The sequence below is a fragment of the Anneissia japonica genome, unplaced genomic scaffold (genome assembly GCF_011630105.1).
Source record: "Anneissia japonica isolate Jap-2015-1 unplaced genomic scaffold, ASM1163010v1 scaffold519_len276752_cov174, whole genome shotgun sequence".
Classification (NCBI taxonomy): domain Eukaryota; kingdom Metazoa; phylum Echinodermata; class Crinoidea; order Comatulida; family Comatulidae; genus Anneissia; species Anneissia japonica.
In genome coordinates, this window is record NW_022712751.1 from 226121 (window position 1) to 244775 (window position 18655).

General features: G+C 32.9%; 1 protein-coding gene across 1 annotated transcript in view; it reads right to left on the reverse strand.

The window, feature by feature from the left end:
* LOC117108181 (inositol polyphosphate 5-phosphatase OCRL-like) overlaps window positions 1-18655 on the reverse strand; it is a 32933-nt gene that overhangs the window by 10818 nt on the left and 3460 nt on the right. Inside the window, exons 5-17 of the mRNA XM_033250143.1 lie at window positions 16010-16429; window positions 14876-14962; window positions 10282-10438; window positions 8708-8839; window positions 7123-7339; window positions 6359-6475; window positions 5504-5611; window positions 4480-4553; window positions 3690-3801; window positions 2763-2872; window positions 1927-2062; window positions 1446-1556; window positions 298-463 (exon numbers count right to left, since the gene is read on the reverse strand). Of these exons, the coding sequence (XP_033106034.1) occupies window positions 298-463; window positions 1446-1556; window positions 1927-2062; window positions 2763-2872; window positions 3690-3801; window positions 4480-4553; window positions 5504-5611; window positions 6359-6475; window positions 7123-7339; window positions 8708-8839; window positions 10282-10438; window positions 14876-14962; window positions 16010-16429 (1947 nt within the window). The remainder of the gene's footprint in view (window positions 1-297; window positions 464-1445; window positions 1557-1926; window positions 2063-2762; window positions 2873-3689; window positions 3802-4479; window positions 4554-5503; window positions 5612-6358; window positions 6476-7122; window positions 7340-8707; window positions 8840-10281; window positions 10439-14875; window positions 14963-16009; window positions 16430-18655) is intronic.

Here is an 18655-nt window from a genome sequence, read left to right on the forward strand (position 1 = left end):
ATTCAAATTTACATCAAGATAGCAGCCAAGGCTGAATTAATTGATATTTACAAAAATAAAGCAAGTAGGCAAATATAAAAACATTAAAATGTTGGTGAAAGAGGAATGTCTTGAGACTTGACATTAAAAAGTCCATTTTCATTTCTGATGCTGGTTTTAGGATGGCAATTCTCATATTATCTAAAAAATCTAAACTAAAACTATTATAATGACATCTAATAAACCAATTCAAAAATCAACAACCAATTCTAGTTCCATATCTATAAATGTCTTGACATTGACAAATTTGATATTTACCTGGAAGGAAATAAGCTTCAGATGGTTCAACTTTCAACCACGGTTTGCAGAAATGTTTATCTTCAAGTTTATTAACAAACTTAAAATGGACACCTGTCTGCCCCGTGTTGGCCAGGCTTACTTTTTTCGTTCGAGGTTCCATAAACTTCACATTTTCAAACTCCAGCTGTAACGTAAAATATAAAAGAAAGGTTTATACAATTTGAAAATTTAATCGTATAAAATTGGAGTGGAATTGCAGTTTAGTATAAATTAATAACTTACGTGAGTGTTTGTAACTGTTCAAATGAAGAGATATGCTATATCTAAATATAACAACGCATGTCAAAAAAGAAATGTTCATTTTTTTTTTGTAATTAAACACGTTGACTGCCAGACCAATTTTTTTTTAGGTTCCTTCCCATGTGCCAGAACAAGTATAAATGTACAAACATATTATTTTAAAATTCTATCTAGTCATATCATCAAAATGGTGTCTAATAAATTGGCGGGGAAATATTAGGTGACGAGCAAACTTGTTGCAGGCACTAGGAGAACATTTTTTATTGTCTCTGCCAAGTGAGTTTTCTCAGAGGTCGCCCCCTACTTGTGCTGTACTGCCGGAAAGATAACACTACAAACATACACCCGGTATTTTGACGTTATCATCTATGTGTATTTTCCCCGAAACCAACTGTTAAGTCTGTAGTTCTAAAATGTATAAACAAAGAAGTAATAAATGCTAGAATGTTACCCTGATTTTGACGAGTATACTCGTCCCTGGCGCCTTCAGCAACACCCTTTGGGACAAGTATACTCATTGCTGGAAGCCAACATGTTAACAATAGTATTAATTGAAATTTCATAAGAGATTATAATAATTTAATTGTAATTTCGACAATTGTAATGCACTTTGAAAATATAATTCTCTTTCAATTTAATGTAATTTTTTTCATGTACGGTTTATACTTATATATATTTTATTTTTTTATTTTTATTTTATTTTATTTATTTTTTTCTTTTTTCACTGCAATTCAGCTACTTGCTGCGGATATGATTTTAAAATAAACTTGACCTTGAACTCGTATAACAACTACTCTCACCATAATTACCATGATCACCACCACCACGCCAAACTTTCATAATGAAATAAATTTTCAAACCCATACCTGATTGTTTTCAAGCGTTACTTGAGGAAGAGCCTCATTTTCTACTCGATCCTGGTTTCGAATTTCTTCCTCTACAACATCTCTGTATTTCTTTTCATCAATGACTTTAACCTAAATTCAATCAATCAATTTATAACAAATTCAGTAAGCAATCAATCAATCATTTAAAGGCATCTGGAAAAGCTATGAACAACATTTCAATAAAAAATTAATGGAAGTTCAATTTACAATACATTTTAATAATTTTAAAATTATTTTAATGATTTCAAAATTATTATTAATATTAAAACATCTGAATAAATATACATTTAGCTATAAGTGCTTCCCCTTATTAATGCTCTTAAGATGGTATGTCTCATAAGATCGAGCCCCTTCCAAATCCTCATTTAAAAACTTTATTTTATAGCATCACATAGTTTTATAGTGTAATTAATGAGTTATACACTAACAAAATTATGAAGAAAAAAAATGTTTTAATTACCACAATTTCAAAATTACTGCTGACCGGCTTGTGATCACTTAACTTGAGTGCTTTGTGGTATGAATAGTCCAGCTGCATAATTTCATTGCCTTTGTACAGGATTCTGTCGCACCATGCTGGAGCTCTCTGCTTTTCACTACAACAAATCATATTGTAAAAAACGAATGAGGATCTATATGTGATATTTAGGATGAATATACATTTTTTCTCATTTCTCTCTGTATATTTGTGAATTTTAATGATGAAATTAGTAAAACAAAATTTTAAATGATGTGAATTTTTATTTGATTTTTATCAATATTCCAAATTTTGAATTTATAATTAGAAAATGTGGCTTTGCCCTCGGGAACCCATGGCGGCCATATTAAAACGCCAGTACCATTATATCTCCTGACTCGCCTACCTCTCTTGCATGGGTCATTTGAGAAGCCAAGCGATTGACTACAATGTACTGGGTTCTTTAAAGTGTACATGAGCCAATTCTATACATTGGGCCTATGGTTTACAGTCCTTAACGAGAAGACTTGTTCCACCAGCAGAACCATAGGTGGGTGTGAAGCTCGAACCAGCGAAGATATCATGGCTGTAAGTTGCAGCCGCCCTGCCTTAACCGCTCGGCCATTTGACTCATAATACTATAATACTTATAATAATTATTAAAATAAAATGTGCTATTTATTGAGCATATTTAGGGGTGGTACCAGCGGGAATACCAGCTGACTTGAGAGCGCCGTTTTCAGTAATCTAGGTGACACGATCTGCCAGGTAACGTTGAACTATCTGTCGGGATATACTGACACAAACGCTACGCATATTGTTATCACTGGCTCCATTACCTTGAATCCCATCTGTCTGTTCCTGTGTCATATTTATAAGTTGGCGGAAACTTTATATGACCTTCATTAAAGCCTGTAAACACTTTCTTCTGCTTTCGTTGATGATTTAGCTGTAAAAGTTCAATAAACGTTGAATAGTCTAATTATTCAAAAATTGAAATTGTCTGTGCTGCATATACGTTCAAATTTTTAAATAATAGAAACACTATAAACATTTAATTACAATACAACTTTGATTCATTGTAGCAAATGCAAGCAATTATAAACAAACATTCCACAAAATTCTATTTTTAAACATATATGTGGCAAAGAAAAGCCAAACCAGTCACTCCTCAGAAAAAAAAATCGATTTTTAGTTATTAATACAGGGTTAAGCAGTAAAAAGAAAATTGTCAAATAGTAAATGAATCAATTAAAAATCCTAAATTTCGTTTTGAAGTTACAAAAGTTTAAAACTACAGCTGTTTAAAGAATAGTATTTGAGAAATCAGCCTTTAAAGTTTAAAATTCTGGCCATTTCTCAGACAAAGACCATCACCAAATCATTAAAAAATTTTAACGTCAAAAGACCAATTAGCGCACCTTCTGTTACAAAAAAAAAAATGAAAATTTGAGAAAAATTACACCCACCACTGCCTTAAAATCTCCTAAAGTAAAATATGTATATTTCTTCCTAATTATATAAATTTAAAGCATGTAACTATTCAATTACTACATTGTTTACATTCAACAATAAAATTTTATTTTTATTTTCTCCTCCGCATGAATGTTCTTGGCAAAAGCATTTGCTAAATAATAAAACATAAGATAACAATTTTTTTTCCCCGCCTTCCTATGAAGATCTTAAAAAAAATAAGTTTGCGATTCAAGGTATAAAAAAAGTCATGTCTTATAAAAATTAGCAAATCAATTTTTTCCGCATCAAACCTGATCATTTTGTAATAAGATGTCATAATCCCCTTTCTGTATATATGCTTTTACTGTCTCGCTGTCGTAGTAATCAATACGGTAGTTGAGGTCACCAAGCCATATAAGTTTGCTATAAATTAAAAAAAAATACTTTGCTTTCACAATAAAGTACACAAACATTAATCTTGTACATCATCCAGATGCTGAACCGAATTCAATGACAAAACACATTGAAATAAAATATAATATAAACAAAAATTTAATTGTTATTTTAATGGTATTTCATGTGAAACTAAATTTATAATATATTTTTGACAAAAAAAAAAAAATATCTTTTTTTATATGCTATTGCTTTTAATTTAGAGATATTTACAACACTGCTATAATGTAACTCTTTATTTATGTTTTTAAAATATCAATATTTAAACAATGTGCTGTTTTAGTGAACTATGAAGTCAAATTTATTGAAATTTGAACTTAAATTGTACTTTCTATTTCATAATGAATTCCATAATATTCTAAAGTCAATAATATAGCTTTTTAAGAAAAAAAAATTATATCTGTATTAGGAATCTAGCCAAATACCTTTCAATTATTAAGAGGATAAAGTATTGCATAAAAATACTGGTCTTTCTCCAATTACCACTTTGGGAATGGGATTTTTTATAGTCTTTATAGCAGCTCTCTCTAATTAGAATAATGAGTTAATATGGGACCATAGAAAAGTGGTCATTATTTAGAGGTGGTCCTTTATTGGAGGGGTCTTAAATTAGATAGGAGACTTGTATAAGATGAAAAATATACTTACTCGTGGTGAAACACACTTAAGGCTGTTTTACCTTCCCTCTCAAACATCATTCTTTGACAAATGTCATGAAAATCCTAACAAAAATCAAAAGCATGTATTAAAACTAAAACCTCAATAATTTAAGAATAAACAAAACTCATCCAACAAAGATAGCATAAATACATTATGTATCAACTTAAGTAGATAGAAAATATTACAGAATACAGTAGGCCTACATGTCCTTATATAATAAAATACTCTGATTTATTTTTTTATGCATTTTGTTGTATTCAGCCATGAATACCACTGTGTGATGAATCATGTCTCCTTGTATCCTTGATCTTTAACTTCGGTATTTTTGAATATTTAATTATGCAAAATAGAATAAAAGCACAACACTCTCTGTGAGCTTTGTGTAAGATTTGTTGATTTACTGTATTACATTTGAGGCATGTCGTGGCGAAATGGTTAAGTTGTCGCACAGTTCAGTATTGAGTAAATGACCTATAAAATATGGGAGCTCAAAAAATTGCCTTCAAATCCAAATTTGTTTTTCACTATAGATCAACAGTTTAATGTCTTATTAATCATCTCCCAAAGTATTAGTTCTGTATTAAGTGGTCAACAAATTGTTCATTTAATGTTATTTTGATAGTTCATTCTATTAAACAATGTATGCACAAATAACTTTGACGTTTGTTGCAATTTCTAATTTTGCACTAGCACCCAAAACGTTTGACAATCAGAATTTTGAAAAATTTCAGATTTTTGCAGTTTATAAGATATATTGAAGAACATTTCTGCAAAATATAAATAGTATAGTATAGTAAGATTATTTGAAAAAAAAAAAAAAATTAATTATTGATTTTGGAACCTCAGTTTTGGAAACAGTTTTCTCAAATCCTACTTGGCCAATATCAAATGAATTAAATGTTCATAACTTCGCTAATACTCAATCAATTTCCATGAAGTAAACACTGTTGTAAAGAAGAATTCATGCAGAATTCTGCTGGTCACACATATATGCCAAGCAATAAATATTCACCTGGTTTCTCCTTTCAAATTCTTCAACATGAGCTGCTAGGTGAGTGTTGACGAAACAAAATGACGTGTTGTGGAACTCAAATCGGATTGCCACACCACCTTTATTGCCCTAAAAATATCATGATTTAAAATAACATAACAATATATATATTTCAGATTTTACTATTAAAATATATTTAAAATAAAATGTTGTAAAGTTCTGTTTGATGGGTAAGATGCTTGCCTTCCAATTTCAGAGGGTTGAATAATAATAATAATAATAATAATAATAATAATAATAATAATAATAATAATAATAATAATAATAACAAAAAATTAAAAAAAGATATTATGATTTCTTTTATAACTCCACCACCAGGATAGGGTAGGTAGGTAGAGATTTTTTTTTTTGACTGCCGCAATATTCAGCAAAGGCCTTGAAATTTATAAAATCACTTAACTAAACCTTTAAGTCCCTAATTGTCATATTTTTCGTCCTTGGACCACTTTTGAAACATTTTGAGTGACCACGCTCACTTTGCCTACGCAATGAATTTTAAATAAAAATGTCCAGGTTCGGCAGATTTTTTAGGGTCGGTTGGGTTATGCCAATATAACTTTGTTTTTAGGCCTTAATACACAGGTCAGTAAAACAACTATGGAAAACATACTAAGCCTAAATATGGTCATGATGAAATCACATAATGACCATAAATAGGCACATCCTAACTATATATGGGCATACAACATAATCAATGCATAATCAAGTGGCTGCCTCAGACTCAAACCTCTGAACTAATCGGAAACCTAGTGCTTTACCACTGCTCCACGTTTCCATAATATTAAGTAAATATATAATCATTTGATAGCAACATACCATTTTTCCCATGATTCCTGTGCCAACAGTCTCTGCCATTACATTACTGACAAATGGGTGATGTCTTTCTTGCACAAAAGCTATCAACATCATGCCAACAAGCCTAATTAGCTTTATCTGTTTCAAAACAAAATAACACGCATACAATTTAAAGTAATAATAGTCGAAATTAAAAATCAACCAGTCTTTTACCTGGTTCTTAATCAATCTGGATTAGACTGATCTGGATTACACTGACCTGGATCAGTTATGTGTGTGAACATTACATGAGTCTTATGCAATGATTACCTATGATTTTCACATATGTGTGTAATATTAAATAAATACCAAACAGTTTGATGTGAAGTAGTGCCTTCTATTTCTTGAGGTGTTGGACGATCAACCAAAATAAAACCATATTGTATTTGTTTTACTACATGTCACAAATATCAAACTATAAACCATCTGTCTACATTAATATAGTCATTTCAGTCTGTGAGGATAAAATTACACAAGGATGCAGTAGCTAATATTGGGTAGTAGTTTTTTATCAGCATCTGCAGAAATTTAGCACACAGGAAAATAGCAAAAACTACCACCCTAGTACCAAGAACGAATGAAATATTATCATCTAATTAACATTAATAACAGATATATGTTGCAAACAATTACAAGGTAGACAAAACAAATCTGACTTTGTTCATTATAGCCTCTGAAATATTGTGGCATTTTAACATTGTGGGATGGCATCAGTATCATACATAAAAATAAATGTATTAATCAACCTTTCTGTAAGTAGCAGATTTATGGAGGGCTGCTTCAACTGCTTTAAACCATTCCTCTTCTCTAGGTGAATCATTGAACAAAAATGCCTCTTTGCTTAAGTCAAGTTCCTGGAATCCAACAACATACATATCTGGTGCAGATTTACTTTGAGCTAACCAAGGTGTCAAAAGCTCTACAGCATTTTGACCATTAACATTCCATGTTCCAACAAACAACCTGAAATAAAAAATAAAAAAAATTAAATATTAAAATAAATTACATAGGTCATTATAAGTTATTATACTGTAGGTCATTTGAAAAAAAGCTTAACTTGTAACATTGGACAACTTGTACCAAAAACAAGTTGTTTGTCCTAGGTAGGCTTGAATAAAGTAAATAAATATCTGTACACCTCTGCGCAAAATAAAACTGGATGTAGGATTAATTTCTGATCCTGGAGAACCAGGACAGTTCCTCCTCTTACTGGATGGCATTCCATGAGAGCGATGCAGTATCGCCAATGTATCAGGACCGACAGGTGGCTGATCGAGTTTACTAATATCTCACCTGACTTCCCTATAGATTTTTGATGGTCCACTCTATTTTAATATCAACTGCATATCTTTTATCATACTACCCCAGTTTGACTATACAAAAAGGAGTGGCCATCTCTCCCACCAATGCTGAGGCGATAGCCATCAACACCTTCAAAACTGAACCTGAGCGTGACGCACTGAACTTAGTGCATGGGTTTAAAAAAAGGTCCATTTGGTTACTTGTTAATTGTTACTTGTATAGCGCCTTTCTTTTCAGTTATGAAGCGCTGTAAGCGACTCTCCTCAATAAGTCGAAAACATCCCCCCTGAGTAAATCTTGCATAAAACCAAACCACTTTCAAAGTGAGCTAACTTAACTAATGCAATAGAGCAGTAGAAAAATAAGCACTGTAGGATTAAAAAAGAAAGAAATACTTACTCAATGTCAGGAATGGAAAAGCAAGCCAACACTCGTAGGAAGACATAACTGAACAAACAGTGGAGACTTTGTAGCTGCTGAGCTAACACAGCGCTGGCTAACTCTTGGTAAAAAGTCATTTGGTGACTATTATTATACAGTAGACCACCATATTGGCTACTGTTTGTTCTGCACACCCAGGGTACAGGTAAGAATTTGTATTACCCTAGCATCTTTGGCTTCAGCCGTGGACTCTGGACCAGGGTGGGATGTAGGATTATCTCCCCCTTGCAAGGAGTGGGAAGGCCCATCTAAAAGGTAACTTTGGCCTGCTTCGTCTTGAACTAAAGACACCAGAGCAGGGTGGACAGGACTGCTTTCTTATCTGGGAAGAGTTTTAGGGCCTACATGAATGTTCACCCTGGCTGGTTCAAGTTTAGTGATACTAGAACCAGAGAAATATGGGAACAGCCACAGGAAATTACTGGTGATATATAGGCAGTATACTAGCTGAAACCCTGTGCTCTTTTCGGAAATATGTGCCCACATAAAATGTAGACACTTTGTACACAAAACCATATCTCTCTTTAAAAGGATAGCAACGTGATGGACGAGGACCATCAGAAAAAATGTCTATGGTTAATCACTTACTTAAATGGATGAGGGTATGTGTACTCCGATTCTCGCCTTTTCAGTATTTCTTCTCGTACACCGGCTGGTTTTACAATCGGCTTTAGTTTAGCGTAACCTGCATCATTTTCAAAGCTATCTAAGCTTTTGTATCTACAATGAGGATAAGATATTTTCATCACAGCATAGCAGATTATGCTAAATATTGCATAGGTGACTGCATGTTTCAAAATATAAAATGCATTTAAACAAATTCATATGTTGACAATGAAGTACTTTCAACTTTTATTTTGGGAATTTAGTTTTGGTTTACATTATATGTACTGGGAAATATGTTGAATAATGGTGTTGATTGTTTTATATATAAAATCTGATTGTAATTTATGATGAGAAATTCATGGTTTCTATTGTAGAACAAAATGTCAAAAAGATAGTGACTGCAAAACAGAAACTAGTGATTGCTTTCATTATCTTTTTTTAAAAGCCTTGTTTAGTTTTAATATCTACAGGTGAATTTTTGAATACAGATTATACAAGGCAATTATACAAGGCACTGGCATCATTATTTCCCTGGCCACTGGATACTGAGTTGGAAGACCCCCACATTGTGCTACTTTCTCTGCTCCCTGGGGAGTATCCCTGGTCACTGCTGCTTGTACGCGCACGACCCATACATTCAATGCCTTACCATCCTACCAGGTACCCATTTATACTCCTGGGTGCAGAGAGGCAAGCGTAAGTAAAGTGCCTTGCCCAAGGACACAAGCAATACGGCGAGCGTCGGTCTAGAACCCCAAATCTCACGATCAGAAGTCCAACACTTTACACGCTGTGCTATCGCTCTTACAGTGTGGACAAGGTCACGTCCACCCGGTCACATAGTGTGGACAAGGTCAAGTCTACACAGTCAAATAGTGTGGACAAGGTCATGCCCACATGGTCACATAGTGTGGACAAGGTCATGTCCACACGGTCACATAGTGTGGACAAGGTCACGTCCACACGGTCAAATAGTGTGGACAAGGTCACGTCCACAGGGTCACATAATGACGACAAGGCTTTAGGTAGATAAACATATCATATTTCATATTTCATTGTCCAGAATCAATGTCCTTAAAAACATGCTCATTTGTAGATTACTGAGAATTTTTAAATCATTAAGTGCTTTAGATTTTCTATTGGTATATCTTTTTAAATAACATGAGGGTATTTAAGAAAAAAAAAGTGTTGCTTTTAGTGTATTTTTTATTGTCTATTTGTTATTTATACAGCGCATTTCCTTTAGGTTACAAAGCACTTTGTTTACCCTCGTCATTGGGTCCACATCCTTAAATGTTGCTGCCATATTGGCACAGTAGCAGGCAACCCCACCAGGTACCCATTTATACTCCTGGGTGGAGAGAAGCAATGCAGATAAAGGACACAAGCGAAATGGATAGTGAGGGATTGAACCCCGACTTTGAGGTTGGGAAACAAACTTTTCCAGCTGCCCCAAGCCACTTCCACAAGTATTCAATTGGCGGGTTCCCAACTGTTGGATGTGACTCACAAGGAAATAAAATAAACTAAGTTAGTCACATGACATCAATACTCACTCATAGGGACTTTCAGTGCTAGTTGTTGAAAGTGATGTGTTTGATGATGACGACCTATTGATGCTTAAATCCAGAAAATTATCCTCAAAACCAACCAGCGGTTGTGCCTTTTGAGTGCTGCTTGAAGCTGTCCCTCCAGAAGTCAAATAAAATGAACCTCAAGAATTATAGGAAACATATAATTAATATAACTTTTGAAAACCCTGGTGAAAAATAATATCCATCTACTTTATCATAATAACAAAAACAACAAAGGGTTTAAACCAAACCCAATAAGATTACATGTGAACAAATCTAGTTATAAAATATTTACATATTGTTTAAAAAAAATTAATTAATAGGCCAATATACTTTTAATAAGTGAGTAGTGAATCTGGCAACATATCACTATCAGAACATATTGTGACCCTTAATGAAAACAAAGTTGGATATAAAATAATTAACACTGTAAAAATATAAGTTGCATACAATCAATACTGTAAAAAAAATGGTCGCAATTAAAAAATCAAGCCCTGGCCAGACAATCAAGTTTTATTTGACAAAATCATGCGACATACCTAAATATGATCATGTCACCCCATCATGACCATATATAGGCACATCATGACTATATATGGGCATACAACAGTTTCTTAGCAAAGAAAATTTTATAGTCTGGACAGACTGCTCATTTAAAAAAAAAAAATTTATATCAAAATAAACATCTGATTAATAAAATATTTTATTTGAATGCATTTGGCGCTGGGCATAGCAGATACAATTCAACCAATCAACTGACTGATTTTTTAATCTGAATATTCAACTGTTGACCGCTTAATCATATGTTGATCTTGTTAATATATCTGGCCACAAACATGCAAATAAAGAACATATGTTGAGCAATTGATCAATGAAATGCTTGATTGATTAACTGATTGATTAACTGATTGATTGATGAGGTCATGCAAGCAAGTAGTAGAGATTACAAATTGAAGATCATTCCACAATTGTTGAAAAAAAAAATATTTCTTACATATAAAACATAAGGCAATAATACCCATAAAAATAAACGTTAAAAAAAAAAATAAATTGGTTTTTAAATCATGCAGCAAGGCATTCAGTGTGATCTACCCATATAGGTATGATGACATCATACAGTAAAACCTTGAATTGAAGCCCAGTGGGTTTAATCTGATAATTATATGATAATAATACCCATATATGGGTATTAAATGACATGGATGTGATATGACATCATAATGCACATACAATATGAGCAAACCACACACAATTTGCAAAACAAATTTACTAGCTCCCCAAAATGCTATGCAGGCATTGAATTTGGGCATTTCAGGGGCAAGGCCATTTTCGCCATGATTATTAAGGGCACCAGTGACATAAAAAGGGCATCATGGCCAGTGTATCTAACAGCCTTCTTAGGGCCAAACTGTCCTCAACAGAGGTAATCTTTCTAGGGCATACAAGCCAATTGGGAGGCCTGGCTATGTCCAAAGACACATTAAAGAGGCTATTTCACAAGTCATGGACTCGGCACTTATCAACTAAAGGACCAAGGCTAGGGTAGGCTAGGCTATAATGTAGGCTTTCTTAACGTGGCGCTATGCCTCCTATTGTATTTTCAATGCATCATGCAACTGCTTTAGAGTTAAAGGAAGTTTTAATGGAAGCCTCCCTCCAGTTAAAGATCACTTTTGGGACAGAGTTTCAATGGTCTTAGCAGCTGCTTTGGTCTCTAATTACAAATGATGATAAAAGAAATTTGTTAATTTGGGAGGGACCACAGAAAAGTGGAGGTAGTCTTAAAATGTAGGGGTTTTAAATTAGAGGAAGACCTATCTTGATCTTTTCTCAAAAAATAAAAACATGAGTAAAACACACTTGAACCTATTTCTTTTTTTTTGGGACAAAATAAAGTGAATATTGAATGCTGGTGTAGGTATATTATCAAATATCGTTTGATCAGTGCGAGTTTGACAAACACAAAAATGGCTTTAGGTAGTGGTGTTCATCGGGGAAAAAAAATTATGGGAAGTACATTATTGCATTTGATTAAGGACAGTCAGAAGACAGCAGCTTTCCCTACATTTGAAACAATTTCCTATGATTTGCAAATTTAAAAATGATCAAATTAAACCTGAACATGCTTTAAAAAAACTTGCAATACAATGATGTAGAATTTGCATCTGTTAGAGTTAAAGAAAAAGGCAAAAAATATGTTGTCAGATTTTCAGGCAAATATTCCGATGTCAAGCAACTCACTATCGGTATTTCTTTTAAAGCCTGTGTAGTCGGCTGGTCTGTAATTGTCATTGATATAACTTGTGAAACTAGACTCAATCATATTCAAACCATCAACGTAGCTTGTGAAACTAGCGATCGGTGCTGGTGCGTGTGCTGTCCTGGACCTGCCAGTGCTAAAAGGGTTGGGGGAGCGTGAACGCAAAGTACGTTGCCATGTTTCGGGGGCGGCAGGAACACAGAGATTACGGGGCCAAGCTACGAACATAATAAATGAACAAGAGAGTGGTAAATGTGGGTGTACAGGTATAATATACTGATAGGTTGGCAGAATGGGCATGCATAGTAAATGTTTGTAAAAGTGTTAATTCAGAGAAATATTGGATAACTACAATTATTAAATAACAAGAGATATATGAAGCAGATGGAAATTGACTGGCATGCAATATATAGTACTTCACCCTTGAAATATTACATATATAATATAAATACAACATAAGAAGGCACTTATTACAATGCTAAAAAAGACAATTAACTGTATAATTATAGCTTGGATTATCTTTTCTTAGCAGTATAATTAGAGTTTATACTGCAAACTATATAATTATATTGCTGCATTGTCATTTTTAGCAATGTACAGTAGGTATACGGCCTTCCCATGGCAAAACAACGTAACTGCTATAGTATCTTTTTGTGCAGTTACAAGTATGTTGTTTTTGTCTTGGAACAGTGTGTATATTAATATAGTTTGTAGTGTATTTAACTATTATATAGTTTGCAGTGTAGACTATTTAATTATACAGATGGTTTGTCTTTTTTTAGCTGTATAATTATATAGTTTACACTTCAAACTATGTAATTTATTGGTGCATTGTCATTTTTAACATTGTAGATGTATAATTATATAGTTTACTATATAATTGTGCAGCTGAAGAAAGACAATGCAGCTGTATCATTATATAGTTTGCAACTGAGTAAATCTACAAAAACTCTAATATTAACATTAAATGCTCATTAATTAACAACTTCCATTGTGATTCTAATCAAAGTAATCATGATTTAGATTTCGATTACAATCCTTACACTGAATTACCAGTGAATTATTTAAAATGCATAGAGTGGTCAGAAGCATTGAGTATTCACCCAATGATTTCAATAAACCATCAAGTATTTATTTGGTTATACACAGCCACTGAGGTATCATATAATATACAGATAATATTAGTGGTAGATGATTTCATAAAATGTTAATTGTTGGAGGCACCAACATTGTTTTTTCCAGACCTGACCATATTCTTAAGGGTATATGTACAGTCATAGTAATCCATTAAACATGCATTCTGTATTAATATTTGTGGCAAAGACAAGCCAAACCAGTCACTTGTCGCAAATGGTGTTAATAGATAGATATAATGGCCAAAACATGTTGAAATGTCAAAATTTTTATTACACTAAACTAACCTTTATACATCTATACATCAGGCTATGCTGTTATTTTTTCAATGTTAAAACATCATTTTTTAACGATTTGGTGATAGTTTCTGCCTGAGAAATGCCCAAAATCGTAAACTTTGAAGGCTGATTTCTCAAATATTGTTTCTACACACCTTTATGTTTGAACACTTGTAACTTCATAAGTAAATGTGGAATTTAAATGATTCTTTGGCCATTTGATACCTCTCATTTTACTTTTTAATCATGTATTAACAACAAAATCAAAAATGTTTGCGACCAGTGACTGGTTTGGCTTGTCTGACACATTTGTCAAATTTAAATCGGTATAAATCCTGTTAAACAGTAAAAAGCTAATTAGAATACATTTTTTATTGTGTACATTCTGTGAAAGTGCTTTCAATTGCTATCAACAGCAATACCTGCTTAAAATTACTTTCCCATATTCAAAAAAGATAAAAAATAATGAATAAAGGGAAATGGAATATTATAAATATAAATAAACACACTTGTACTGTATAATCTATTTAAAGACTTATACTTCTAATTACTAATTATAACCAGTCAACTTTACAAACACAACATTTCCAAACCTACATAGGCAGATTAAAGGTGGAGGGGGGGGGGAGGAAGGAGGATCCCCACATTTATTAACATTGAAAAATTTGGAGAAAAAAAATATACTTAAATTTAAGTCTGGAAGTTTCATTTCTGGCCATCTAGTTTATATGTGCTATAGCCACAAAAGTTTGTACTTTAGACTCAACCATGGTTGGCTTGGGTTGGCTTGGACCCTTCGTCTGAAAAAAACATATTCCTGGGCCCCTCGATTTTGAATTCCTAGATCTGCCACTGACCTGCCATTTCCTATAATGTAATTTTACAGTAATTTTGTTATACTCACTATTGCCTTGATTTTCTTGGAAAGCACTTCCATTCTTGTCAACGTAGCTTGTGAATGTACTTCCCCTGTTCCCAGACAAATCAAGTTCTTTCATGGAAATACGCAACAAAAAAATACGTTAAGTAAGTACACAGAACAGTAATTATTATTATTATTATTAATTAAGATCAGATTTTTAAAAAAGATTTGCATTTATTTTCTTTCTTTTGACTCAACAGGTATCTTTTTACTGTTGAGATACTTTTAAATTTTGTTGAAACATAAACTTTGTTTTTTGTTTTGTGAAATTAATTTTCTTTTTATTTATTGATTTTGTAAATGTTTATGATTAATTATAGTAGATGACTAATGTACATTTTTAAATGTTAAATCTTGAATATTTTGAATGTTTCTTAACTGATGAAACTGTATTTGTAAATATAGTATACATTATAATATCTGTCTCTTATACACATCTAGATGTGTATAAGAGACAGCCAGTCACTTGTCGCAAATGGTGTATCAGATATAATGGCCAAAACATGTTGAAATGTCAACATTTTTATTACACTAAACTAAGTGAGCTTCCATGTGTGTTTCAGTACATTAGAAAAAAAAAAAGAACATGGGAAACGAATACAATGTGTAGACTTTAGAAACACTTTATTGGAGAAAACTAATATTTCGACCTATCCTTAAGTCGTTATCAAGAAAAGAACTATTCAATTTCGGGATTTTTAAAATTTTTTGTTGTTGTTTAGGTAGTGGAGCCAAAAAAGCAAATCCTGAATTCTGCCAATTTGAACCAAGGGCAAGAAAACTCAAATTTTTATTTGACAAAAGCATGTGACATGCCTAAATACGGTCATGATGGACATCACATCATGACTTTATATGGGCACATCATGACTATATATGGGCACACCATGACTTTATATGGGCACATCGTGACTTTATATGGGCACATCATGACTTTATATGGGCACATCATGACTTTATATGGGCATACAATAGTTATTTGTCAAAGAAAATTTGATGACAAAGCCTAGAATAGGAAGGCAAGCATCTTACCGACCACTGATACTAATTTTTTAATGTTTTGTGATAGGTCGTATGCGTTTTTGAGCTAAAAACTAGCAGTTTGGTAGAACTTACCAGCATATGCACTTGAGTTGATATCAAAATCAATAAGACTTGCGGTACGCGGATCTCTAATCGCATGGTGTCTCCGTAGAGGATGGCTACCAACATGTGAGTGCCGTGTTAATGGATCAACGGGTACGTTAACATATGGATTGTGAGATGGATGGCTGGATGCATGGGGATTTACGTAACTTGTTGGTCTGGCGTTTGTTTGAAGCGGAGGTGAATACACATTTGGTTGCACGAATGGATTAGTTCTGTGTTGCTGGCTTGATTGAGCGCCAACAGCAGTGGCAGACGTTTGCACATTACTTTCCTGGTTCTGAGTTACGTGATCCGTACTCAACTGCGGTGTGCGACCTACTTGATTGACATACTTTGAAAGCCAACTAAATTGCGGAGAAATGCCTCTAGTAATCTTGGAAATAGAATCTAAAAACATCAGAAGAAACCAATTGAACATATGAAATATTTGGTGAAAATAATCAGTCTAATAATAGAGTAATAATCAATAAAGTGAGAGTAGTTTAGGAAAGTGCATAATATACATACAATATTTTAAAATTTATCGTAATATATACATATTATACAAAGCAGTTCAATAGACCTGCATTTCCCAAACCATTTTCCTGGGGACTTATCGGCCTTACACAAATGACCCACCAAGGGAAGTTCACACATAGGCTTAAAATGAGATGCAAAAACTATGATGATAAGCAATGACTAGACCAGATATTGAAAGACCTACTACCTGAAACAGTTTTCCATTCAATTTTTCTATTTTTGAAAACACTGTGTTAATTGATAGTTGCATGGAACTATTAAAATGCTTACAGTGATATAATTTTTTTTTTCTTCTTCCAGAGAAATAAATAACTATATTTTTGTATGTGCAGGGACATTTCATCGACCAACTAAAACAAATACTGGCAGCCAATGTTGGGGTTGTGACCCACAATTTTAGAAGAACGGTTAATAGAATATTTATTGCTACTCCTTAGCCCCTGACATGCTTGTGTAGAATCCATTCTCTTGAAGATGATGATACTCTAGAGAACACTGTTGAAGTCACTACTTACAGACAAGCTAAAAAACTAAGCCTGAATGTAATGTATGCACATCGTATCCAAACTGAAATTCAGACCCCGTTTCCAATGTGCTGAACACCAGAGCCCCTATTCTTACACATTGTTTCGATTTCTGATCAGTTTTGTAGGCCTTTCAATAAAAAAATTTGGATTCAGTGTGAAATTCATCGATACAATTTCAATTTTATTTTTTCCTCTGCCTAGATGCTTTTGGCAAAGTCATTTTTTAAAATAAGGAAAACAAATATTTTTTTTTTCCGAGCTCATCTGGCAATCTTTAAAAAATAAGTTCACTAAACAAAATAAGAACAAGTCTTGCTTTAAGCTTTGGCTACACTGGTAATGCATGCAGTCTAAGTCAAGAGCATGTAAAGAAATATTAAATGGACTCAAGAAGACTGTACACTTACTTAACATAAGAAGATTATACACTTACTTAAACTTAAGAAGACTGTACACTTACATAACTTATGAAGACTGTACACTTACTTTAAGAAGAATGTACACTTACTTAACTTATGAAGACTGTACACTTACTTAACTTATGAAGACTGTACACTTACTCAACTTAGGAAGACTGTACACTTATTTAACTTAAGAACAATGTATACTTACTTAACTTAAGAAGTCGAAGATTATACACTTTCTTAACTTATGAAGACTGTACACTTACTAAAGACTGTACACTTACTTAATTTCAGAAGACCATACACTTACTTAACTTAAGAAGACTGTACACTTACTTAACTACAGAAGACTGTACACTTACAGTACTTAAGAAAACTGTACACTTACTTAAGAATACTGTAAAATTACTTAACTTAAGAAGAATGTACTTAACTTAAGAAGACTGTACACTTACATAACTTATGAAGACTGTACACCCACTTAACTTAAGAAGACTGTAAAGCTACATAACTTATGAAGACTGTACACCTACTTAACTTAAGAAGACTGTAAACTTACTTATTATATGAAGACTGTACACTTACTTAACTTATGAAGACTGTACACTTACTTAATGAAGACTGTACACTTACTTAACTTATGAAAACTGTACACTTGCTTAACTTAAGGAAGACTGTACACTCACTTAACTTAAGGAAGACTGTACACTTACTTAACTTCAGAAGACTGTACACTTACTTAACTTATGAAGACTGTACACTCACTTAACTTATGAAGACTGCACACTTACTTAAGACTGTACACTTACAGTACTTAATAAAACTGTACACTTACTTAAGAATACTGTAAACTTACTTAACTTAAGAAGAATGTACTTAACTTAAGAAGACTGTACACTTACATAACTTATGAAGACTATACACTTACTTAACTTAAGAAGACTGTACACTTACTCAACTTATGAAGACTGTACACTTACTTAAGACTGTACACTTAGAGTACTTAAGAAAACTGTACACTTACTTAAGAATACTGTAAACTTACTTAACTTAAGAAGAATGTACACTTACTTAACTTAAGAAGAATGTACACTTACTCAACTTATGAAGACTGTACACTTACTTAACTTAAGAAGACTGTACACTTACTTAACTTAGGAAGA